At 52.6% G+C, this 25,845-nt stretch overlaps 1 protein-coding gene across 1 annotated transcript; it reads right to left on the bottom strand.

Annotated features, from left to right (window-relative positions):
- Positions 1–1,512: 1,512 nt before the first annotated feature.
- On the bottom strand, positions 1,513–25,032 carry LOC111161437 (cation channel sperm associated auxiliary subunit gamma). The gene is made up of 27 exons (XM_022525079.1): positions 24,661–25,032; positions 24,520–24,573; positions 20,458–20,602; positions 20,001–20,127; positions 19,747–19,819; positions 18,699–18,854; positions 15,330–15,501; positions 14,065–14,202; positions 13,010–13,069; positions 12,694–12,813; positions 11,855–12,140; positions 11,030–11,141; positions 9,903–10,061; positions 9,705–9,817; positions 8,653–8,866; positions 8,252–8,314; positions 7,956–8,154; positions 7,693–7,814; positions 7,487–7,567; positions 7,339–7,395; positions 4,223–4,379; positions 3,969–4,032; positions 3,745–3,840; positions 3,381–3,470; positions 2,254–2,346; positions 2,066–2,165; positions 1,513–1,981 (listed from the first exon to the last, which is right to left on the bottom strand). The coding sequence occupies exons 1-27, from the start codon at positions 24,913–24,915 to the stop codon at positions 1,712–1,714; spliced, it is 3,576 nt and encodes a 1,191-aa protein (XP_022380787.1). The 5' UTR covers positions 24,916–25,032; the 3' UTR covers positions 1,513–1,711.
- Positions 25,033–25,845: the final 813 nt, after the last annotated feature.

The raw sequence follows: 25,845 nt of genomic DNA, 5'->3' as shown, positions 1-25,845 counted from the left end.
GACATGTTTTATGACCTAACATATCCTCTATCCTGGAGAATGTTTCATGTGTGCTTGAGATGAAAATGTATTTTGCTGAAGAAAAGGGCTCTGCCATGGACCCAATATCAATGTTTTTGTCCTCCCCCCCAATTCAGATGTTGACATCTAACCCCCCAATGTAATGGTAGTAGAAGGTGGAGCCTTTGGAAACCCTCAGAATTGAATTAATGCCCTTATAAAACAGACTTCAGAGACCTCCATTAACTCTTTCACCACATGAGGACACACCAAAATGATGGCCATCTATGAATCAGGACGCAGACTCTCACCAAACATGGAATCTGCCAGCAACTTGATCTTGGACTTTCAACCTCCAGAACGGTGAGAAATAAATTTGTTGTTTGTAAGCCACCCAGTTTATGGCATTCTGTTATAGCAACCTGAACAGACTAAGACAGGACAAAACAGGATATTATCACATTTTCCTTATTTGCCTCAATGCAGTTAATATTGTTGATGGGTCTTTACTGGGGACTATGGTGCCATACGGCTTGACCATCCCCAACCTTCCTCCTGAGCCCCAGATCTGACATCCCTGCAGCCTCTTGGATGACCTCCTCCAGAAGTCTCTCAGACCTGAACTGCCATAAATGCCATGACCCCGAAGGCCTCAGTCTGTCCCCAAAACCTTCTCCTTCTCCCTGGTGTTCATCTCAAGGACAACCGCTTCATCCCTCAGTCTGCATGGCAGAGCCCTGGATCTTTTTGTTGGGGCAGGGGTTTGTTTTGTTTTGTTTTGTTTTTGCCTTTCAGTCTCTTCCCTTCTTGACAGCACATTTTCCTTACGAGAACTGTCCTTCCTCACACATAATCAAGAGATTAGGGTAGGACTGTCCTCAGCTCCAGTGGTGGGCTCAATTGGCTTTAACTTCCGGCAGTGTGAGTAGTAAAATGGTGAGCTCAGGACCCATCCCCATCCAATCAAAGTGACTGATAGGACTTGCTTGGGAATGTTGGACTCCAGCCCCTTCTTTCTCTGGACAATAACATATGTGGACCTCAGACTGTAAAGGGGGCTGGCCTGAGATTAGAGACTACACTAAGAGGAGGGAAGGTCAGGAAAAGCTACAGGGAAATGGAGCCAGAACCCTACAGACATTGACGACTTCTGGATCAAACTATACCTGAAGCCTATATTAAAGCCCATAAATTACCATTTCTATGTAGGCCATTTAAGCGAAATTTTTGCTACTTGCAACTAAAACAAAAATCCTAACCTCTCCAGAGTCCCCTCCTTAAGCTAGACACTAGATAGGTATTGAAATTAAAAATATTTAATGATTGGTACTAAACCTGGGCACCGAACAATCAGAATGTACTGTAGGCCACAGCGATGGGTCTGGGTCATGGAAGACTTTGCTGGACTGTGGGGAGGTTGGGGGCAGCCCAGGGAGGGGTGGGGTTGGCAGGCACACAGAGAAGATGCTATTTACCAGATGGCACAGAAGGATTTTGATTTTAATGACCTATAGGGCTGTGTGGTACAAACTAACTGAACATGAGCCCTTACAAGGGCCCACAGCTGGTTCTGATATGACTTAGGTCTGAAGGAGAAGAAAATCGAAGCAAAACAAAACCAAAAAAGCCTGGGATGGGTGATAATTGGATTTCCAATATGGTCCCGGAAGTGAGGGGAGCACATAGGTCGGGGTTGAGGCAGGCAAGGGGCTCAGGTAATAGACTGCTTCTCCGAGGGTTCCTCAGGGACCTCCTGGTTCCCCTCCACCACTTTGGAGCTGATGCTGGAGCTGGCCCTGGATTTGGTCCCAGATGTCCCGCTGAAGATTCTAGAAGAGGACTTGTAGGTGTAGTAGGACTCTGACGTGATGATGTTGTTGATCTTCCAGCGGAGGATGTTGCAGGCCTTCACCATTGGGGTCAGCAGGAGGCAAAAGATGATGTAGAGGGTCACCAGGCCAATAAACACAATGAATGACACCTGCAGACACCACATGACAGACATGGGGTGGGGGCAGCCCGAGCCCCATTCTCCTAACAGCGCAGCTCCCGGGCAGCCACTCACCATGAGGATGAAGAGGGCCCGCTTGGCACTGAGTGGGAGGCCATGGATATGCAACAGGAAGATGAGCTGGTGGTCACAGTATGTGCTCTTGTCCACACCTCTTGGGGGGGGATGGGGTTCAGCATTGGGGGAGGGGTTGGGCACCCATAGGAAGCCCCAACTCTACCTTGGCCACATGCCTGGCTCACCTGTTGCTCACCAACACCTTAAAGAAGAACTCGGGGGCGAAGATGCTGTGGGGAATGGTGTCATGGCAGGGGGAGTTCTCCAGACACAGCCACCTGGGGACCCAAGTTCAGGCAACGTGCTACAGATCCTGCCTAGCACGTGCCAACCTCTGATCCCTCCTTCCAGCCCACCAACTCTAGGTGAGCACCAACGAGATGTGATCTTACCCCTTCCCCTGATTCCCTCCTTCATTCATTCATCTAGTAAGGCTGACTCCATGTCTACCATGTGACGGGCTGTTCGCTCATTCAGTGATGTTAAGACGGCCTTAACATCGCCATCTGTCAATTCCTCCATTACAATGCAATCCTCTAGATTACAGAGTGTGTATCTATCATGTCCCAACTCCTCATTTATTCCTTGCTGCCTTCATTCCTTCATCCCACAAATATACCTTGAGTACCTGCTAGGTACAAAGTCATATCTCCATTCATTTATGCTTTCCTTTATTCATTTATTCAGTAAGTTAGGTTGACTACTGACTTGGTGCAAGTTGGTTGCTCCATTCATTCATTCACTTCCTTCATTTGCTCATGGTATCATTTTCTTACTTTCACTGAATCAAAAACAGTTATCGAGCCTCTGTATATTAATTTGTTCCTCCATTGTTTTATTCATTCATCATGACCTCCATTCAAATGTCAATAAATGCCTACCATGAATGAATGAATTCCTTCATTGTCTCATTCAACAAATACTATGTTTAGTCTATCAGGACCTGGACCTATAAGGGAGATAGACCCCACAAGAGAGAGGGACAGCCCAGAGGGGCAGGTTGGGATGGGGGAGATACAAGCAGAGAGGTGAGGGTTAGAAGGGGCAAAGCACAGGAGGACATGGGAACCAATGTCCCATTTAGAATGGCAGAAAATTCTCCCTGGATGAAGGGACATCTGAACTAAGGCCTGAAGAAAGAGGAAGTGGGACCAGCCCTGCAGACAAAGAGTCGCCCCATTTGAAGGACACAAAGGCAGTCAGTCTGGCTTGAAAATCAAGAGGTCTCCCAGAGATAGAAGGGACAACAGCCCAGACAGACCATGTGGACAGGTGGGGGATAAAGGGACCAGCCATCAGGCCATGCACTCACTCGATGCCCAAACTCTGGTGGGTCATGATGTTGAAGGCCAAGTCCTTCGTGGTCGTTGTGTTCTTGGTGGTCCAGATGAGGCTGTTAGTTCTGTACAGGACCATGTAACCTCAGTGGGGTGCGGGACAGGGGCAGGGTGGGGGGTCCCACTGCTGCAGGTATAGAGAGAGGCCAGCCGTATGAGCAGAGGAGGGAAGGGGCAGGGGGAGACTTAGGAGGGCGGGGCAAGCATTTGTGCCCTCCTAGGAGCCTTGAGATGCCAGGTGAGTGGTGCCCGCAGCCAGGGTGAGGTCTGTGGCTGGGAAGCCAGAGAAGCCTCGCGAGGAAAGAGGGCAGACTGTGGGCGGGGTCCCACACACATTACTTGTCCAAGGGGCTGTTGAAGCGGTAAATCTCCTCCTCGCTGTATTCAATGACAGTGTCCATCGTGGGCCCACCGCCTACCACCTTGAACACGTAGCTGCCAGGTGCAGAGGTGCACATGGACTGGCTTCAGAGTCCAGAGTCCAGAGTCCAGCATCACCTCTACCACCCATTCCCATCCCCACCCCCAACTCCCATCAGTCCCTGGCTTGGCCACGTCTTTACCTGCCCTGAAAACTGCCCGACTCTCCTGTCACCAAGTCTTGGATCAAGAAGAAAGGGTAGAAGGCTGTGGGGTTGGAGGAAGGCCAGGAGGAGAATAAGCTTGGCCCTAGAGGGGCCAAGGATGGAGGATGGAGAGGAGAGGAAGGAGAGATGAGAAGACCAAGGGGGAGGAGCAGAGGGTTAGTGAGGAAGTGAGTGGGCAGTGAAGGGGACAGAGGACCGCGAACCAATGGGGCAAGGGGCTAGACACGCACTATCACGGAAGAGGAAGCAGGGCATCTCGGGGTCAACGTGCACGCAGTCAAAGTAGTGTTTGTTCTGCAGGCGGTTGTACTCCACCGTGTAGGTGATGTCGAAAGCCAGGCGCTTGCCTGGGGGACAGCCAATGAGCAATGGAATCATCAAGTTGCCCTAAGTGGGAGGAGAAAAGCCTTGCACTGGGGGGCGGGGCGGGGGCAGACATGCCTCCTCCCACACACCCCGCCACTTCCGGCCAGACTCACCCGACCAGCTGCTGTATAATTATTAGCATTAAAACAATACTCTAAAACTGCAAAGTATTTATGTCGTTCTTACTGTGTGCAAGGCACTGAGTGATGTTCTAAGTGCTTCAAACTCAAATTTAACCCTCAAAAAAAAAAAAAAAAAAAAAAACAAGCCTTGTATGGTAGAGACTATTCACATCTCCATGACAGATGGCAAGAGTAAAGCACAGGGAGGTCAAGCCATCTGTTAATTATCTATTTTTTAAAGATTTTATTTATTTATTTGACAGAGATCACAAATGGGCAGAGAGGCAGGCAGAGAGAAAGAGGGGGAAGCAGACTCCCAGGGGAGCAGAGCCAGATGTGGGGCTCCAACCCAGGACCCTGGAATTATGACCTGAGCCAAAGGCAGAGGCTTTAACCCACTGAGCCACCCAGGTGCCCGCCTCATCTGTTAATTATCTAAAGCCACACCTGAAGTGGATAGAGCTGGAATTGGAGCTGAGAGGTTGGCTCCAGCTGCCTCCGGGAAAAGACACATCACTAACACCTACTGGTATCGGACTGCACAGGGCTCAGGTTGGGCCTGAATTCTCAAATAATAGATCGGGGAGGAGCCTGGGTTATAGAAGGAAAGTGAAGCTGGAATGGGGGTCAGAGGTTAGGGAATTCCCATGACACGGTCTTCAAAATGAACAGCCTCTTGCCCACTTCAGGGGTAGGGTCCAAAGTTTTCATTTGTCAAAGGGACACGGACATCCAGAGACTGTGGCACGGCCCCAGCGGTGAATGTGGACAGGGGTTGATGGCCATAGATTAAGCACTCCTTGTGCTAGGCCTGGGCCCAAGATTTTACACCTGTCAGCCGCTCACTCACTGGGAGGTCCAAAGGGCATCTCAGATTGGTTCATGGCACCCTCATCCCTCCACGTCCAGGCTAAAAGCCTCATCCTAGAACCTCTCTCTCTCACACCCACAGCCAGTCCATCTTGACATCCTGTTGTCTCTAGACTTCAAAACAGAGCCATTCTCTCCCTAACCTCCTCAATTTTTTTGTGCTCCCCCACCCCGCCCCTTGTCTTGCCCAACCTTGTCCTCCCTGGTCTCCCTGTTCCCGCCCCTCCCCCCAGTCTGTCCCCTGCATGCAGCCTGGGAAAGCCTGAGTCCTTCCTCAGCTCCTGGGGCAGCGTGGCCCACTAGGCTTCATGTGATCTGCCCCCTTACTTCATCTCATCTCTCTCCACTTTCCTCTGGGCGTGTGCATGTGGGCGCACACACACACACAGACACACACGGTGACAAGTTTCCCTTCCATTCCCATTCCCTGAATGTCCTGCCTCTCCTCCATCTCAGGGCAGCAATCTACCATAAGGACTTTCTTACTTATTTTCCCAGTTTCTTCATGCAAATGAAATCCAACATGAATACATGTTCTCAGTCTCCTTCCTGCTAATGTTTTATACATACTTTTTTTTTAAGATTTTATTTATTTATTTATTTGACAGAGAGAGAGAGATCACAAGTAGGCAGAGAGGCTGGCAGAGAGAGAGGGGAGGAAACAGACTCCCTGCGGAGCAGAGAGCCCAATGCGGGGTTCGATCCCAGGACCCTGGGACCATGACTTGAACTGAAGGCAGAGGCTTTAACCCACTGAGCCACCCAGGCGCCCCTATACATACTCTTCTGTACCCAGTTTTCTTCTCTTTAGGATAAAATATGCTTTGGTGGTGTCTGAGCAGTGCAGTCCGTTAAGCACCTGACTCTCGGTTTCAGCTCAGGTCTCATCTCGGGGACATGGGATTAAGTCCTGCATCAGGCTCCACGCTCAGTGTGGAGTCTGCTTGAGTTTCTCTCTCTGGCCCCCTGCCACCTCTTCATGCGCTCGCTTGCTCTCTCTCTTAAATAAATAAATCTTAAAAACAAAATAAAATACACTTTGGAGACTATTCCACATCTGTATGTGGAGATCTTTTTTCCCCTTTTTTACAGCTGCAGTCTTCCGTTGCATGGATGGACCGAAATGTGTTTAACCACTCCCTTATTACCCATATTGAGGTTGTTCCCAACCTTTTGCTGTAACAGGGTGTTGCAGATTAGACTCTGGGTCAAAAATAAGGATATTAACTTTGACCTTCTGGGGCTATCATAAAGAGGAAAATACTGCCTATCACCAAGGCCAGCAGGAAATACTTATTGGATGCTGAGTCAGACACTCCTTCCTGCTCTCCTCCTCCCCACAAGGCTTTGGGGGCTATTACAACCCCCCCCCTTTTTTTTTTCTTTTACTGTCCTGAGTCATACCAAGCCAGGAGGGAGGACAGCAGGGTCTGTCTGCAAATGAGTAGCCAAGGAAGGGGGTGAGAACAAGGCACCTCGGTCAGGTCCCTCCTTTACCACTTATTAGCTCCTTGGGTTACTCTGAGCAGATGTCTGCACCTCTCTGAGCTTCAGTGTCTTCCTCTGTGCAAAAGGGGTATTGCATGGGTAAGCAAGCGAAGAACAAAGGACCCACTGGAGTGAACAAAGCACATGTGAGGGCAAATGAAGAGCAACATGTGAAAGAAGGGCCCAGCTGGCCCACGTGACTTCCTTTGGGCCGGCTGGGAACAAAAAGGCCTGTGTCGCAGACGCTTTACTCCCATGCAGAAAAATATTAGAAGGAACATACAAGCCTGAGTGCAATGTATGCAACCACAAAGGCAGCCCTTTCTGCAAACATGAATGGATGAAAGGAGTGAGTGGGTGGGTCGGTGGGTGAATGAGCGAAAAGGAATTAGGAAGGCACTAGTGAGATTTCCAGGGGGAGCACTTAGAACCAGCTCCGATGAGACTCAATCTAATCCCCTCCCTCCCACTACTGGTCCCGATACCCCGAGGTCCAATACTTGCATGTGGAGTCCCCGATGTGTGTTCTGGAAGCAGTGCCCAACCGCGCCCACCACCTGTGGGTCGAAGCAGGTGATGGTGGTGGGCCCCGTGGGTTCAGTCTTTCCCCTCCTCCCGCGTCCCCTCCCCTCCAGGCTTGGACTGAACCTTGACCAACACGGAGGTCTTCATGAGGTGATGTCCACTAAGGCCCTGATCAAAGCAAGACCTTTTATCATGGATCGTAACCTGGGGTTGGAGGCAGAAATGAAGGCGTCAACAGACCTGCCTGAGGACCCCGGGGACAGTTCTAACGGTGCCCAGCCCCGGGAGCTCCGCCTCCACCTCGACACCCCCTCTCCGCTTTATCTCACCCAGAAAAGCACCGAGTTGCGATTAATGAGAACCTTCTGGTTTACCACCACCTCGATGCAGTCCGCATCGGCCAGCACCACGCCCAGATCCACTTTGCTGCGCAGCTCTAAGGTGGTGAGCACTACAAGCACAGGGAGGGGTTAGGGCCGCGCGCCCGGGACGCTGCCCCGCCCCCAGACCCCGCCCCCTGGCGTCGCAGGCAAGCCCCAGGCCGCAGCCCCCGCCCAGCCCCGGGGACTCCGCTCCAGCGTCGCCCACAGACCGCGCTCGGGCTGGAACTCTAACGAGTGTCCGCGGACGGTCACGAAGATGGAGAAGCCGTAGCTGGTGCCCTTGTCCAGGTAGATGCTCTCGGGCAGCTCGTGCTCGGCCTTGAGGTCGTAGATCTTCTCATAGCTGGCCATGTCAATGTGCACGTTACTCGCGCTCTGCAAGTTGCTAGCCAGATAGAAGTAGTAATCCTGGCGGAAGGGATGCGGGGCAGTCAGAGCCGAAGCGGGGACCGGGAGGGGTGTCCTGACGCTGCCGCTCCCCCGACCCCCACCTCTCTCCACGCACCTGGTCCACTTTCTTGTTCTTCCACCAGCGCCAGGTGGAGTCGTGCACCGGGTCCGCGTAAGGCTGTGGGGATTGCCGGCACCGTGAGCTGGGGGCTGGGGGGGGGGGGAGGAGTGGGAGGGGGTGCGGAGGCGGCCCCAGGCAGGTGGCGTGCCCAGCCCCTAACCCAAAGCCAAAGCTACCAGACCCTGGCCCGTCCCCGAGCCCTGCTTCCAGCTCAACAGCCACCCTCCCAAAGCCATCTCTCCAAATGTCCGCTCCCCCGGCCCCCCCTTTAGCTTCACACTCTCCCAGGCGGCTCCGCTCAGTTCCACCCTCTACGGGGGGTCTCGAGGTACTTGGGCCTTGCTTTCTAGGCCTCCTCAGTCCCAGATCAGACCCGGCCCCCGCCAAGCGCCCACCTTGTGGTACTTGGAGTGCAGAAAAAGCAGGTAGTAGACGAGGCCCTGGTAGACGGCGAGCGAGTTCTGGTCGTGGAAGCCCGAGGGCTCCAGCACGCGGGGCGGGTGTGCCCGGTAGCGCTCCTGGCGAGTGTAGATCTGCGGGTCGGGCAGGTCGCGCAAGCGCATCACGGTGAAGGGGCAGAAGTTGGTGAAGGACAGCGTCAGGTGGTTCCTGGGCCGGCGAAGTTGGGAGGGGGGTGGACACGGAGGCTGACTCTTCCGCGCCTGGCGCACCACGGACCTACCCCCACCCGCCAGGTCTTCCTCCCACCTCTGCGCTGCTGCCTCTCCAAATCTAGTGCAGCCCTGACCTTCCTCCTCAGCCTCAGCCCCTGGTGCCCCTGGACAATTTCTTCTGAACGTCCCTGGGTCCCTCAGACCCGAGTTCTGGACCTCATCCTAGACACCCACCCCCCAAACCAACTTCTTACGCCTTCTCCCACCTCCCCTTTCTCCCTGCTCCCTCTCCCAGCTGCCCCCCACCCCCAGGCGCTTCCGCAGGTGACCAGAAGGATCTTTATTCAACGCAGTAACATCTGGCCATGGAATCCCTTCTCTTAGTCCCATCGTGGCTCCCCAACACCCTCAGGATGAAGTCCAAGTTCCTCCCTACCATCACCAGGCTCCCCTTGTCCACCCTGCCTCCAGCGCGGCACTCTGTCTGCGCTGTACCTTTCTCTCAGTCTTGAACACCCAATCTCCTTTCCTTCTCAAGGACTTTGCACATGTGGCTCCCCCTGGCCAGAACCGTTCATCTTTTCACCTGGCTAATCCCTCCTCCCCCTTCAGCCCACAGAGGCTCCTGCACCTCTTCCTCTTTGAAGCTCTCCCTGATTGCACCCACCTTCCCGTCTCCATCTGGCCCCTCCTCTGAGCTTTTAGGGGCCCTAAGCTGCCCCACCACAGTCCTGAGGTTGTCCTTGGGGATGACTCGCTCTCCCTCCAGGAACAGGTGGTTCATGTGGGCAGCACCTAGGCCCCCTGACTACCACTGCGGCCCGGGATCTCACCCCTGCCGCTCCAAGAGGTAGTGACTGCCCGGCTGCTGGTACATCAGGAGCTGCTCCACAGGCACAAGCCTCTTGACAAGCCGGCCCTGCCCACCATTCATGAGATACACCAGCTGTGGGGGTGGGGGGCAGGCCCAGGTAAGCTGCGCTCAGGCAGCCTCCCTGTGACCCTCCCAACCCTACCCCCACCACAGGCACCTGGTACAGTTGGTGGTCTTCGTAGAAGAGGGTGACCATGGTCTCAACGCGGGTGTAGAAAGAGGACTGTTGCATCACCTGTAGGCTGACATGCACCTCCCAGGCTTTGGATGGGAATAGCCTGTACATCCGGTAGCTGCCCTCCAGGAGGTACCAGATCTGGGGGTGCGACAGCCAGATGTTTGTGTGTGTGTGTGTGTGTGTGTGCGCGCGCGCACGCCACAGGGACCTCTGACCCACCTCTCCCTTTACCCAGTGTGATGGCCCCATTCCTTGAGGGTGAGGCTGGAGAGCTCACTCCCAACCAGTGCCAGGTGAGCTCACACACCTTCTCTCTATGACGCCATCTCTCCTCCCCAGAGCCCGACCACCTCTGCTTCCAGCCCCAGCTCACCACAATAAATGTTTTCTGTGTTCCAGTCAGCTTGAGTGGTTATTACTTGAAACTAAAGCATCCCTAATAGGTACACCCCTCCACGGTTCCCAGGGGCGAGCCCTGTCTTCTTCTCACTCTGCACTCTCCGGAGTTCTCACCCTCCCCTTGGCCTCAGTTTCCCGTCTCTGCACTGATGCCCACCCCACCACACATTTGACTCTAAACTTTAGCCCCTTCTGAGACTCAGCCTGGAGGATTTCTCACAACCCCTCCTCCATGTGGCCTCCTCTTTGAAGCCCTCCCTGATGCCACACTTACATACACACACACACACACTGAAGTAGAAATTCAGCAGCACCCCATTTCTGAAGTTCCCTAGGTACTGTCTTCCTCCCTGCAGCCCCAGCTACTCTTAACTGTTGTAGGACTGGGACCCTGTGAGGACAAGGTCCAGGGCTGACTCAGTCACCTCTGTACCCCCAGCGCTGGGTCAAGTATACAGTAAGTGCTCAGTGTTATGAAGTGAACCACGTGCTCTGGAAATCAGGTCATGACTGAGTCTTTCACTCTGGTGAAAGACAAGGGGGGAAAATGACTTTCTCTTTGAGTTGCAGGGTTCTCAGCTATAAATGGAGATTCCGCCGCCCTTCTCTGGGATCCCTGAGGGTGTTTCCTTCTCTGAACCCCTTTACCCTGACAGGGGGAGAAGGGGAGACCCCTGGGGTTTGGGGAGAGGAGCAGGGCAGCCCACCTCCTCCGTCTCTGTGACAATAGCTGTTTCTCCATGGAACGAGTTGACCAGGTACTTAATGGACTGATCCTTGGGGAAATCCGCAAGGTAGATGAAGTTTTCATTGTTGTAGCTGCAAGGGCAGAGATGGGAGCGAGGGACACCCAGGCAAAGTTCCTGCAGGGTATCTGCTTCCCCCAGCTCTGGGCCTAATGGGACCCAAGACCCATTTACTCAGCTCTCTGCTAGCCTGGTAAGAACATACCAGGAAGCCTGGGTGACCTGTCACCTCCAGACAGGAGCATGTGGCCAACGCAGCACTTTGCCAACAGTCCACGAAGCAGTCCCAGGGACCCCTAAGTTCATGAGGGGTGCAGAGTGTCCTGACCTCTCCTCCGACAATGCCCTTTGCATAGGTTGGATCCTTACACTGGGTTTCATTTAAGAAAGGCCTCCCAGAGACTCCTGGGGGCTCAGTCATTAAGCATCTGCCTTCAGCTTGGGTCATGATCCCAGGGTCCTGGGATGGAGCCCCGCACCGGGCTCCCTGCTCAGTGGGAAGCCTGCTTCTCCCTCTCCCACTCCCCCTGCTTGTGTTCCTTCTCTCGCTGTGTCTCTGTCAAATAAATAAATACCTTTTAAAAAAAAATCACTTAAAAAAAAAAAGTTCTCCCAGAGCTTTAAAATCTCAGCTTCCCCATCCTACCCCTGATCACCGTGGCCCGTGTTTTCTCATCACAATTCTCATAACTTCTGGAAATGTGCAAGCTCTGCAAATCTGATGACTTCAGAAAGGGTCCCCACCCTGATGGGCCCAGGAGAGGTAGCATAGGCCCCGCGCCATACCTCTGCAGGAGGAAGTTGCCCCAGATGAACAGCAGGTTGTTATACGGGTTGTAGAACATGCCCTTGGGTACCATCGTGAAGTTGGTGTAAGACTCTGTTCCTAGGATCATCAGAAACTCCAGGCCTCGAGCTGGCCAGGACAGAGGCAGAGTGGACACCGCAGTGAGGGAATGGTCCTCTGGGCCCCTCCTGGCCCTCATCCACCTCTGAGGCCCCCTCTGCCTTCCCTTCCTACCATCAGGGATGAATTCCGGGATGGTGTAGAGGATCACCAGGTTATCACTGACTATGGCCGGAGAGAACACAGTAAAATCTTCTGAGGCTCTGAGCTTTCAAAATCTGAAACTGGGCAAGTCACCACCTTCCCAAGCCCTCCAAAAAAATTTCCCTCCAGTGGCTTCTCATTTGGGCCTGTTGGCCCTTAGGGTTTCTTTATGTGAATATGTTAGGGCACAAGACTTGCCTCCTCTGACTTCTTGGCTGGAGAGTACAGTCCATAGCCTATACAACTGTACAAGGCAGCCCTATTCTCTTCAGGTAAAATAAAATAAAATACAATATCCTTATTGTGAGCTACAAGGCCCTTCCAGATTTGGCTTCTGCTCACCTCTCCCATCTCCCTCCCTCCCCATTCCCCCTCTGTTCCAGGCATATTTTTTCTTCTGTTTCTCCACCCCACCAAGCCCATTCTCCACCACTACCTCTTACCCAGGAGTGATGTGAACAATATTTCCCTCCCCCTGTCTGCTTAGTACAGATCCCACCAGACAGGCACAAAGTTTATAATCTAGGCTCCTGCCCCTTCCCACTCAGCGCCACCCCCCCAGCATCCCAATTACCCAAGTCATAGCTGACCACCTGGAAATAACTTCTGGTGGTGGGGTCTTGGATCTCCACCAGCATCAGGAGAATGTAGTCACCAGCAATGAATACGGCCCAGGTTATGGAGCAGTTGAAAACTGGACAGGAAGGGTGAGGTCCAGAGCAGCCCTGGATCCACCCCTCTCCAGGGTCTCTTGTAACTGTCACACCTATCCCTGTGACTCTCCATGCCTCCCAAGACACCACTGTTCCTTCCCATGACCGCTCCCAACCTTCCCTGCTCTCCCAAGCTCTTGATCCTGCCCGCCAAAGACCCCTCCAGGAGCTAGGTACCTTGTATCCCTTCGCACACAGACCGATGCTTGGGCAGCACCTGGAAGGACACGTGGCCATCTGCGGAGCACAGCAGGTCCACGCTCAGGCCCTTCCCAGTCCATCTGGCATCCCACCAAGCCAGGTCTCCAATCAACCAGGTGTGGTGCCCGTGCCTCCTGCCCCCTGAGTCATGGGACTCCAGGGGGCGAGTCTCACCCCCGACCTGATAGTCACTCACACCTGGCCTACCATCGTGGGTCCATCTCTGGTCATAGTAATTGGCTTAGATCTGGGCACTGACCCAGAATGGGCCCATCAGAGTGTACCCTGGGTTCATGCTAGAGCTAATGGGAGAGGCTGCTTTCATCTTTTTGGAGTGACTTGAACTGGTGGGAGATGTGAGCCCCCCAACTTCCTGGACCATCTTCAACACCCAGAGGAGTACCTCCTGCAAATGAAGCCAAACCTCAGGGTTCATAATAAACCTTTTTAGAGCATCCACTGTGTCCCTAGCACTGTCCTAAGACCTTTACCTAGCCCAACTTACTTAATCTTTATATCAAGCCAAAGAGTCAGCTACTAGTTTATCATTAACCCCATTTTGCAAATGAGGAAAATGAGATCAAAAAGAGAGGTTAAGTCACCCGTCCAAAGCCACAGGTAACCTGGATTGGGTGTGTTCAAGCAATCTCTCTCTCTACTACAATCACTATACTACACTACCTTGCCAAGAGATAGACAGAGTCCTAATGATATACCCTGTGGGCCCCTGGATCCAGCCATGCCTGAAGTGGGACTCCAGTCTTCTCATTTATCAAATCCACAAATATGCCTAAATGACTTTTTGAATTAGGCTTCTTCCCTTTGAAACCAAGCATATCATGAAAGATATACAACACACTGGAGTCCTACTCCTATAAAATGCATAAACCCGTCCCCACTCACAGGAACAACCTCCAGCCTGGGGCCCCTCCTAAAGGCACCTCGTGAGGCATGAGGGCCAACAGTTGGAATTCTCAGAGGCACACGGGTATGGAGGGGTCTCTTAGACTGCCAGAGGCCCCCGTCCTTACCTGTGATGGTCCCAAAGTGAACATAGCCTTCCCGCTTGCCAGAGGTGAGGGCCATGACGTACTCTGAGCCATTGCTATGGAAATGCACTGGGCACAGGCTCTTGATGCACTCGTTGGCCAGGACACGAACCCAGCTCCCTGTGGGGGCCAGCATAGAACCTCAGACCTGGGTCTATAGACCTGGGACCTGACCCCTATTCACATTTCCATGGCTTGATGGCTATTCAGTGTGGGGTCTGAGGGGCCCCCTGGCATAGGGCCCAGCTGCCTTTGGGAAAATCTCCCTTGCTCCTACTCTGTCCATGAGCTACAGATTGGGCTAACAACCCCACCTTGTATTCCCCTGGCCAGAGCAGTGGGTTCAACTAGGCATGTGACCAAGCTGGACCAATCTGAGACAGTCCCAAGCTTATACCTGCTAACGAAGAGATGCTTTTCCCTGGGCCCCTGAGAGGATAAAAACCCAGAGGGACCTGTCTAAGCTCCAGTGAGCCCCTAGTACCTGAAATTTACCCAATTGTACCTGAAACCGAATGCTCCTAGGTTTTTTCATCTATCTAAGCCCATAAACACCCCTTTCTTTGATTTAAGTCCATTTTTAGTTGGTTCCTCCTACTGACAAATGTCCTAAGTAAGAAAGGGACAAAAACGAAGCTGTTGGGAATAAGCCCTAATGAAATGTAGGTTATAATACATATTTCTGGGACCCTATAAAATGATATCTCTCGTTTATATAGCGGAGGGGGTGGGAAGCCAAGGACCAGGAGGATCTGGGTATCATTTAAAAGATAAGCTTGAATCAAAATTTTCTTTTTCCTCCGAGATCAGTCTCCTTCGTGGCTTTTCGTCTCCAACTGCTCACCCCACTTTCTCTCTGTCTGCCTTTCTCTCTGACTCTCCATGCCTCTGTCCCACCCTCCAAATTTCTCCTTTGCTATGCATGTCTTCCTCTGTCTTTCTGATACTGTGTGAGTGTGTGTGTGTGTGTGCATGCACACATGCCTTTCTGTCTGTCTCTCTCTCTGTGCTCCCTCCATTCCCTCTCACACCACCCTCTCCCGTCTGCTGATTCATAGGTCCAGAGGAAAGCCTTCCCCCCACATACAGAGGGTAGGGGAAGGCCATGCAGGGTAGGTAGTGATGATCAAAGTCCCTCCAACACCCCCCTCCCCACCCATGGAAAAGCCAGTGGGTGGGTTCACTGGGGTGCCCTCCCTGGGCTCCTCCAGGCAGGACCCCTTCCCCAAGATGCCAGGGCCCCTCACCACTGCCGTGGTTGCTTTCATGGAGGGTAAGGTAGGTGCCTGTAAAATAGTAGACCAGCTGGTTCTGCCGGATGAAGAGCGTGCTTTCGGTGGCAATGGCGTCATAGATGGTAGCCGTAAAAATGGCCTGAGGGCAGTAGAAGGAGCCTACCCAGCAACTGTCAATGTTCAACTGCAGGGGAGCAGAGTCAGTGAGGTGCGGCTTCACCTCGGCTTCAGCCCCCACATCCAGCCTAGCGGGGAGGCACCTGCTCAGGATGGACACAGGCACCCCCAGGGCACCCTCCCCGTGCACCGTGAAGTAGGACCTTGTGGCCACACTTCCCCAGCATGGGCCCGGGATGCAGGTGACCCAAGCCAGAGGCAACTGGGACTAGGCGTGCTCCCTTGAGTTTGGCAGTGTGTAACATACTCAACGGTGCATAGCAATCTCAGTTCCCCCAGACCACAGTCAGATCCCAAAGATCTCGTGCTTGGCCCAGCCACCCTATATTACCTGGGACACAACTGGCTGTCAGGCTGCCACTATCTGAACCCACGGACCAATCGCTAACACGGGCAATGTCACAGACTAACCGCGGGAAAACACCATCAAGGGAGGACTCTTGACTAAAAGAATCTAGACGGAAGCAAGCTTCTAGAGCTCAGTATCAGTTTATAGGCAATAACTCTATGGGGTGTTATCCCCGGAACTGTGTCCCCCACCCCAATTCATATGTTGAATCCCTAACCCTGCCACTAAGGAGATAATTAAGGTCCACTGAGGTCATAAAGAGGGGCCCTGATCCCATGGGACTGGTGTCCTTATGAGAGGAGAAAGAGACCCCAGCGATCTCCCTCTCCCTGCTGGTGAGCACACGGTGAGAAGGTGCTTGCAAGCTGAGGAGAGGCTCCCCATGAACCGACCCTCCTGACACCTTGATCTTGGACTTGTCCAGAACTGTGAGACTGTACATTTTTGTTTCAGACACACAGTCTGTGGTATTTGGTTACAGCAGCCCGAGCTGACTACCACGCAGGGTCCGAGGAACAAGTTAAGTGGTTCCGTGGAGAAGCAAGCGGCTCAGCTCTATAGGACAAAAGGCCTGGTTTCTCCACGTGCCTGAGAAAAGGCGGTAGATGAGGCAAAGGACGTGGCGCAGGGGGCAGACTTACAGGTGAGAAGAGTATGAAGAGACTTAACCAAATGCAACGTGTCGATTTTGATTCAAACCAACTTTAAAAGACATTTTTCAGAAGACGCACAGTGGCTCACAGACCCATGAAGAGGCTCCACATCACTCTTCAACAGGAAAATGCAAATCAAAACCACAAGGAGATACCACCTCACACCCGTCAGAATCCTAATGTCAGCAACACAGGAACCAACAAGTGTTGAGGAGGATGTGGAGGAAAAAGAACCCTCTGGGGCACCTGGCTGGCTCAGTCAGTAGAGCATGCAACTCTTGACCTCGGGGTTGTGAGTTCGAGCCCCATGTTGGGTGTAGAGATTACTTAAAAATTAAAAAAATAAAAAAAAATTAAAAGGAACCCTTGTGCACTCGTGGTGGGAATACACACTGGTGCAGCCAGTGTGGAAAACAGTATGGAAGTTCCTCCAAAAATTAAAAGTAGAGGGGCGCCTGGGTGGCTCAATGGGTTAATTAAGCCTCTGCCTTCGGCTCAGGTCATGATCTCAGGGTCCTGAAATCGAGCCCCGCATTAGGCTCTCTGCTCAGCAGGAAGCCTGCTCCCCCCGCAACCCCCACCTGTCTCTCTGCCTACTTGTGATCTCTGTCAAATAAATAAATAAAATCTTTATTAAAAAAATTAGGGGCGCCTGGGTGGCTCAGTGGGTTAAGCCTCTGCCTTCGTCTGAGGTCATGGTCTCAGGGTCCTGGGATCAAGCCCTGCATCAGGATCTCTGCTCAGCAGGAAGCCTGCTTCCCTTCCTCTCTCTCTGCCTGCCTCTCTGCCTACTGGTGATCTCTGCCTGTCAAATATAAAATAAATTTTAAAAATACATAAAAAATTAAAAGTAGAATTACCATATGATCCAGTCATTTCACTACCCGGTATTTCCCCAAAGAATATGAAAACACTAATTTGAAAAGATATACGCACCCCTACGTTTACTGTAGCATTATTCACAATAGCCAAGATATGGAAGCAACCCAAGTATCCATCGATGAATGGATAAGGAAGATGTGGTTTACACACACAATGGAATTTTACTGAGCCACAAAAAATGAGATCTTGGCATTTGCAACAACATGGATGGACCTAGAGGGTGTTATGCTAAGTGAAATAAGTTAGAAAAAGACAAATACCATATGATTTCACTTATATGTGCAATCTAAAACAAAACAAACAAAAAAAAGTGAATAAACAAATGAACAAACAAAAAGCAGAATCAGACTCATAAATACAGAGAATGAACGGATGGTTGCCAGAGGCGAGGGGTTGGAGGACGGGCAAAATGGGCGAAGGGGAGTGGGAGATCCAGGCTTCCAGTTAGGGAATGAATGAGCCGAGGGAATGAAAGGTACAGCTCAGGGAACACAGCCCGTGATACTGCAACAGTGCCGTATGGGGCAGACGGGAGCCTTGTGGTGAGCTCAGCACAACATACAAGCTTGCTGAGTCACTGTATTGTACCTCTGATACCAATGTCACATCGTGGTCAACTACATTCCAATAAAAAATTTTCTTTTAATTTTTTACAAATTTTATAAGATTTCATTTATGTCTTTGAAAGAGAGAAAGAGAGATAACAAGCAGGGAAGAGGGCGAAGCAGGCTCCCCGCCGAGCAAGGAGCAGGATGCGGGGCTCGATCCCAGGATCCTGGGATCATGACTGGAGCCGTAGGCAGAGGCTTAATGACTGAGCCACCCAGGTGCTCCCCCCTACAAAAAATTTAAGACATTTTTAGATAATTGGGGAAAACTGACACTGGCCATGTTAGATGATATGAATGGGTTCTATCTAATTTTGCTGGGTATCACGATGGCCTTGTGGTGGTGTTTTCGTAAAGTGCTCATTCTATGCCTGACTGATGTTAACTTATACCCAGCTCACGAGGATTCTATGAGGTGAATATAAAGATTATTTGTATTTTCCTGATGGGACAGATGGGGACTCTGAGGCCTGGGTAGGAGAAATGACTTGGTCCAGGGTCACAGGGCCAGGTGGTGGCTGAACCCGGATCTGAAGCCACGGCGTCTGGCTGCGGTGTTACGTCTTCCCTTCCCGCTATCTGCCTCTTGTGGGAGCTGCTATGTCTTTAGAGAGTCTTTCCACAGAGCCAGGTACCGCCTTATTTTAGAGGCTGAGGCGCAGCCCCCTCCAGAAAGCCCTGGGTCACCCACTGCCGGCTGCGCCCCACTCACCTCCACAAGAAAGGAGTCCTTGAAGCTGGTGTCAGTCAGCAGGACGGACTTCTCTTCAGGGATGCCCCCCAGGATGAGCACCGGTGCCTGGTCCACAGTGTACCACAGGGGCCTCGACGGGACATTCATGAAGTACCGGGGTATGAGATCGAAGATCTGGCGGCGGGGGGGGGGGGGGGCAAGTGGGAATGGAGGGGGTGCTGCTCAACACTCCCCTTCCCTCCCATGGCACCATCTCATTCGGGGTAAAAAACCAAAGTCCTCACCTGACCCACGAGGCCACATTTGATTTGTCCCTGTCTCCTCTCTGACCCCACCCACCATCGCTCTCCCCTTGGCTCACCCTCCCCCAGCCACGGGACCTCCTCACTGCTTCCCAGACTCACTGGGCACCCTCTCACCTCTGAGGCTTTGCCCTGGCTGTTCCCTGTGTATGAAATGCTCTTCCCTAGTATCCACATGCTTCCCTCCTCTCCTCCTCCCAGACTTTACTCAAACGTCCACCTCCTCATTATGCCTTTCCTGACCACCCCATTAACTGTGCAATCCTTTCCTGCACAGACCCAACCCCCTTCACCCTGGAATCTCTCCAGAGCACTTACCCCCCTTCACCTACTCTGGAATTTACTTGATTTCATGTTTATTGTGCGGTGTCTGTCTCTGCCACTAGAATGTTGGCTCTATGTCCGTGGGCTCCCTGGCGTGTTCCCATGGTGCCACACTGTGTGCTTGGTTAAGTGCCTGCTGAATGCACAGTGCACAGGCATATTTTGTGTAAGTGCTGAGAAACTGGGGGCAAATGGCTCCGCCCCTTAGGGGCCTCTGTTTTCTCCTCCTGAAAATGGGTTTGTGAGAGCACCTTCCCACACAGGGTCACTGTGAAGACGGAAGGTGGCTGCACACCTAGTACAGCGCTTACCCTGGGGCCTGGCGCAAAAGGTAATGGGGGATGGGGGTCTGCCACTTGTCTGGGAAATAACTGGGGCCCCAGCCCCCTGGTTTTTACCCACATTTTCTACCATGTTTCTCTGCTGTCTGGGCCCCTCACCTCATTTCCCACAGTGAAGTGGAGGGTGTTGTCCTGCTGTCTCTGCAGGAAGCCATTGATGTTCACCTGAAACCTGGCAGCAGGTGCGGACGAGCAGAGCGAGGGTTCCGGTTTCCGCGGCTCCTGCCATAGCTCCCAATCACCTCCCCACCCCAGTCCCTCCTTTTGCTCTCATCCTGGCTTCTTGGGGGATCTGGAGATTAGGAAGTCCCTCCCAGAGTCTGCCCCCCTGCCCCAGACTTGGGAAAAGGCACCTTTTCGTGGGAATGAAGGGCCCCAGGCCGTTGCTGCTGACGTCCACGCGCATGAGCACGCTGCCGTTCTTGATGGGCATGGGCGTGTACCAGCTCATGACACACACCTGCTCTGCGGTGCACTGCTCTGCGGGGGGGGCAGTGGACGCTGAGGCTGCTGAGGCCCCCCGAGGACGCCTCTAGGCCACAGGCCACAGGGATCTCCCTGCACCTCCCCGTACCTCCTCCCTCTAGGACCCCTCTCTAGGCCATGGACCCTGCTGAGGCCTCCCTGTAGCCCCTTCCAGGTCATAGGCCCCACTGCCCCCACCCAAACTCCCACAACCCCACCAGGCCATGGGCTCCTCTGAGGATGTCAGCCTCCCCCTCTAGGTCATGGACCCCACGGAAGCCCCCAGCAAGCTCCCCACACCCTGGCCAGGCTGTGGTCCCTCCAGGTGCCCCCCCCCAGGCCCACCTTCACTGCGGAAGGGGGCTGCCTCCATCTGGATCTGCAGGTGTTCTATCTTCCAGTGATGGAAATTGACTGGGGACTGGAAGGTCACCAGCACCACGGGCTTCAGCCCCGTCAGGTGGCCCTTGCGGACCTGGGCCTCGGAGGACTGAAGGCAAGATGGCCCCACAGGTGTTTACTTAAGAGAGGCTCTGGGTACCCCTGCCTTGAGCCCATCTTTGCAGCCTATCTTCTCAGACTAGGTGAGAGAACATGGTCTAGGCTTGGGGCTGGGGTGGGGACAGGCCAGGAGAGGAGACAGGCAGAAGGGCTAGGGCCTGTGAAGCGAGTCCCAGGAGGGGTTAAGGCCAGAGCCACTGTCTTCAGACAGAATTTGGACAGAGGGAATGCACAGGGAATGGCAGCTAAGGGAAAAGCAAACATGGGCAGGTAGGAATGAACCTGGCACCCAGAACTGCTGGTAGCCTGTTCCTCACTTCTGGGTCCCCAGTCCCACTCTTGAAGCTTCTACCCTCCCTGCAGAAATCTGACTGTCCGCCACCCCCACCCCGTCAGAGGATAGCCAGGTTTTGGAGCCGGAGCCTGTGGGTGACGGTGGGATAGGACAATTACACAGAAAGCAACAGGGAAGGAGTGAGAAGAGATAGCCAGGGACAGCCTCCCAGAAATTCCAGGGTCCTGGCTGGTGGCCCCCCAGGAAAGGAAGGAAGAAAGGAAGGCCAGGCTTACAGTGGAGGAGGAGGGAAGGAGAAGGGTGTACCAGGTGTATGGAACAGCATAAGCAAAGGCTTAGAGGCATCTTCACAAGAAGGCTGTACTCAAGCAGCCTTCTTGGGTGGGGAATAAGCTGTGGGACCAGGGAGAGAGATTTAATGGGTTCAACAGCAGGGCCTGGGTGACTCAGTCAGTTGAGCCTCTGCCTTCAGCTCAGGTCATGATCCTGAGGTCAGGGTCCTGCTACAGAGCTCCACATCAGGCTCCCTGCTCATCGGGTAGTCTCCCTCTCTCCACCTTTGACTCGTGTGTGTGTGTGTGTGTGTGTGTGTGTGTGCGTGCACACGCGTGTCTCAAAATCTTTTTAAAAAATAATGGGTCCAACCACCTTTGCACAGGCTTTCATCAGCTCAGCCAACTAACTGCACCTGTCCCAGCCTTACTTCTGGATCTTTCTCTTTCTTTCTTTCTTTTTTTTTTTTTTTAAGTAGGCTCCATGCCCAGCATGGAGCCCAACATGGGGCTTGAATTCAAAACCCTGAGATCAAGTCCTGAGCTGAGACCAAGAGTCAGATGCTTAACCGACAGAGCCACCCAGGCGCCCCTTGGGTTTTTCAACCACAGGGCAGCAGGGCCTCTCCCACTGGAGCAACAGTGGCCCCGGTCCTGTCTACTCTCAACTCCTGCCTAGAGCACCGGCCAGCCTCCTCACTGTCTCCCTGTCCCCACCCTGCCCCCACACCCTGCCCCCGCCCAGCAGGAGGAAGCTCCAGAACACCTGAGTCAGATTAGGCATGCCTTTGCTCAGAACCTCCTCGTGCCTCCATCTCACTCAGAACAGGGACCGTGTCCTCACTCTGCCTGGGGTCACCTCCCTGCCCTGTCCCCTCCCACTGTGCCCTCCCTCAGGGCTCCTCGGACACAGCACCCCCCGGTCCTACCTCAGCACCATCGTGCTCCTCGTGCTAGCCTCTCCCCTGGCCTGGGGTGTTTCCTCCCAGTCTCCTCCATTGTCCCTTTTCATCACTCAGGTCTCTGCTCAAGCCTCTTCAGAGACCTTCCCCAACCATCCCGTAACACCTTCTTTTCTAACATATCACATTTTATTTTCTTCTTTGCACTGATTACTCTTCAGAAATTACTTTATGTGTTTACTTGCTGATTGCATCCCTGATGGCCTGAATCCATAAGAAAAACCCAGCCATTCTGTTAATTATTATATCACCCACGTTGTGTTAAAAAAAAAAAAAAAAAGGATCTGACTCATTATAGGTGTTGAATGGCTAGATAAAGGTATTATTATCACACTTTTATGGATAAGAAGAGAAGGTTCATGGGGTAAAAGTCTCTGCCTGGGGTCACACTCTGTAAACTTCTTGCTACCATTCACTGAGCTCTTTCTATGACCAGACACTGTGCTAAGTGCTTCGAACATATTTAATCATTTTGGGAAGTGGGTATGATTACTATTGAATCCTTGTTAAGGATGAGAAAACTTTGATAGAGAAGCCTTAAGAAATTTCCCAGAGAGCACACAGTTACTATGTAGCATAGCTGGGATTTGAACCCAGGCAGCCTAGCTTCAGAGCCCGAAGTATCAACTATCATGCCAACTTCCTCCAAGTAAATGTCGGTCAATGGCAGATTCAAACCCAGGTTGGCTGCCTCCAGATCTTCAATTCTAGACCACAACACTCTACTGTCCTCCAAAAGCTCACCTGAGCCAAAACAATCTTAGAAAAGAACAACAAAGTTGGAGAACTCAAACTTCCTGATTGGAAAACTTACTGCAAACCCATAGGAATCAAGATTATGTGATACTGTCATATAGGCAGACATATAGAGCAATGGAAGACAATTATACCCAGAGGGGCACCTGGGTGGCCCAGTGGGTTAAGCCTCTACCTTCAGCTCAGGTCATGATCCCAGGGTCCTGGGATCAATCCCTGCATCCGGCTCTCTGCTCAGCAGGGAGCCTGCTTTCCCCTCTCTCTCTCTGCCTGCCTCTCTGCCTACTTGTGATCTCTGTCTGTCAAATAAATAAATAAAATCTTTAAAAAAAGAACCCACAGAATGTGACAAAATATTTACAAATCATCCATCTGCTATAAGGAAAGCTTAACAGGGCAACAATAAAGAGACAACCCAATTTGGCAAAGGAGTTGAGTAGATATCTCTCCAAAGAAGATAAGTTACTTGTGAGCACATGGTCAGCATCAGGAGTCATGAGGGAAATGTAACTCAAAACCACAATGAGATAGATACCACCTCGCACCCACATCTTTCAGCCATCATCAGGAGATGAACAATCATTGGTGAAGATACAGAGAAAGGGGTCCCTCCCTCAGACATGGCTGATGGGCATGGGAAATGGTGCAGCTGCTCTGGAGAGCAATCAGGCAGTTCCTCAGAAGTGCGACAGAGTTAACGTTAGACCCAGCAATTCCATTTGTAGGCATTTCCCTAAGAGAACTGAAAACACGTGTCCACAGAAAAACCTGTACGCACATTTGTAACAACATTGTTCATAATAGCCAACAAAGTGGAAATGACCCAAATGTCCATCAATTGGTGCATGGCTAAACAAAATGTAGCACATCCTTACAATTAAATATTAATCAGCCAGTAAAAGGGAAACACTGATACACGCTACGGCATAGGCGAGCCTTGAAAATGTGCCAAGCAAAAGAAAGCAGACACAAAAGGCTGCCTATTGGACAACGAACTCCATTTATAATGAAATGTCCGGAATAAGTAAATTCATAGGAACAGAAAGTAGATCAGTGGTCTCCAGAGGCTGAAGGATGGGGGTGCTGGGTTTCTTTTGAGGGTGATGAATGCGGTCTGTGATTAGTGGTAATGAGTGCACAACTTTGTTAATATACTAAAAAGTATCAAACTGTATACTTTAAATGGTGAATTTTATGATATGTGAGTTACATCTCAATCTTTTAAAAAGATCTATCTATTTATTTTAGAGAGAAAAGAGAGTGAGACAGAGGCGGGAGAGGGGAGGGATAGAGGGAGAGGGAGGGAGAGCCCCAAGCTGACTCCGCCCTGAGAGTGGAGCAGAGGTGGGACTCATGTTCCAATGCAAAACCAAGAGTCTGATGATCAACCCACTGCACCACCCAGGCACCCCATCTCAATTTTTAATGGCAAAAAAAAAAAAAAAAAGAAAGAAAGAAAAAAGCTTGCTTGAGCACCTACTATGTGACTGGTGAGATACTGGGAATCTTCTTGTATCCTTAGGGTCCCCAAGATCTGGTGGTGTCACCGCTATTAAAATGTGAGCGACTGGGGAAACTGAGGGCCACACAGAATGAGCTCACTCCTGCTGCACTCACTCACCTCTCCATTGCAGGAGTAGTTGATCTTTAGGTAGTATGGGAAGCTCAGGTATTTCTGCAAGAAAAGGTTGGGCGAATGTCCAGAGCCCAGTGGGGTGCAGATCTATGACCTCTCCCGTTCACCTGACCCCGGTCCCCTCACCTCGCCCTGGTCGGTGGGTGCATCCACCAGCGGGCTGAACACACTGTCCAGTGTCGCCACGGGCTGTTGATGGAAGAAACGGTCGCTCATGCCATTCTTGCCTACCGTCTCGAACTTGTTCAGGACAACCTGCCAGGTGCACTCCTGGATATCCTGGAACGCCCACAGCCTCCACGATGCCAATAGTACCGCCAGTAGTGCCCACAGCGCCCGCAGAATTCGGAGTCTCGGCCACGCAGGGCCAACAGGGTACATCGCGGGGCAGCGTGCAACGTGACTCGAACCTGGAGAGGGGGTCAACACCTGCCAGCCAGACTGCGCCCGGGAGCCACCTTCAGATAGCCTACCAAGTTTCGGCGCGTCGCCCAACCCCTGCTCCTGGCCCCACCTCTACTCAGACTTCTGGCTCCACCTTTGCTCTTGCTCTTGCCCTTGCTCTTGCTCCTGGCCCCGCCCCTGCACTTGCTGGCTCTGCCCCCGCTCTTGCTCCTGGCCCCGCCCCTGCACTTGCTCCTGGCCCCGCCCCCGCTCTTGCTTCTGGCCCCCGCCCTGCTCTTGCTCCTGGTTCCGCTTCTGCTCCAGATTTCGCCCTTGACCCAGACGCTGCACCTGCTCCTATTCTGAATCCCGCCTCTAGTTTTACTCCAGGTCCCTTCTCTACTGTTGCTCCTGGACACGCCCCTGCTCCTAGTTTCGCCCCCCCTCCTCGCCTCACACCTTAACCTTGCCCTATACTTGTTCTTTGCTCCGCCTCTGCTCTGCATCCCGCCCCTACTCTTCACCGGGTCTCCGATTCTGTTTCTGGCTTTGACTGTGCCCCACCTATTTTCCCCAGGCCTGCTATTCTCTCTGGTCGTGCACTTGCACTTGCACCTGCACCTGGCTCCGCCCCCACTTCTTGTCCCGTCCCCCCACTTCTCTTCGCATCTCCCCTTTCTCCTGGCCCGGGCCCTGCCCTGGTACCGGGTCCTGTATCTAACCTCCCCCTTCTCGGGTTCCGGAGCCCAGACTTTCTCCACGCCCCGCCCCTTTCCCTGTCCCCGCCCCTGTTTCTCGCCCCGAGCAAGCTCCTCTGTCGGCTTCCCTTCCTTGCCCCGCCCCCGGTCCGGGCTCGGTCCGTGTTCTTCCACCCGCCCCTTGTCCATCCGCCTATTCCCCGGGTCCTTGGAGAGCTGTTCTTCTCGA

The sequence above is a fragment of the Enhydra lutris genome, unplaced genomic scaffold, assembly GCF_002288905.1.
Source record: "Enhydra lutris kenyoni isolate GAN:26980312 unplaced genomic scaffold, ASM228890v2 scaffoldscaffold85, whole genome shotgun sequence".
NCBI lineage: Eukaryota > Metazoa > Chordata > Mammalia > Carnivora > Mustelidae > Enhydra > Enhydra lutris.
This window is presented reverse-complemented; position numbering and strand designations above follow the sequence as displayed.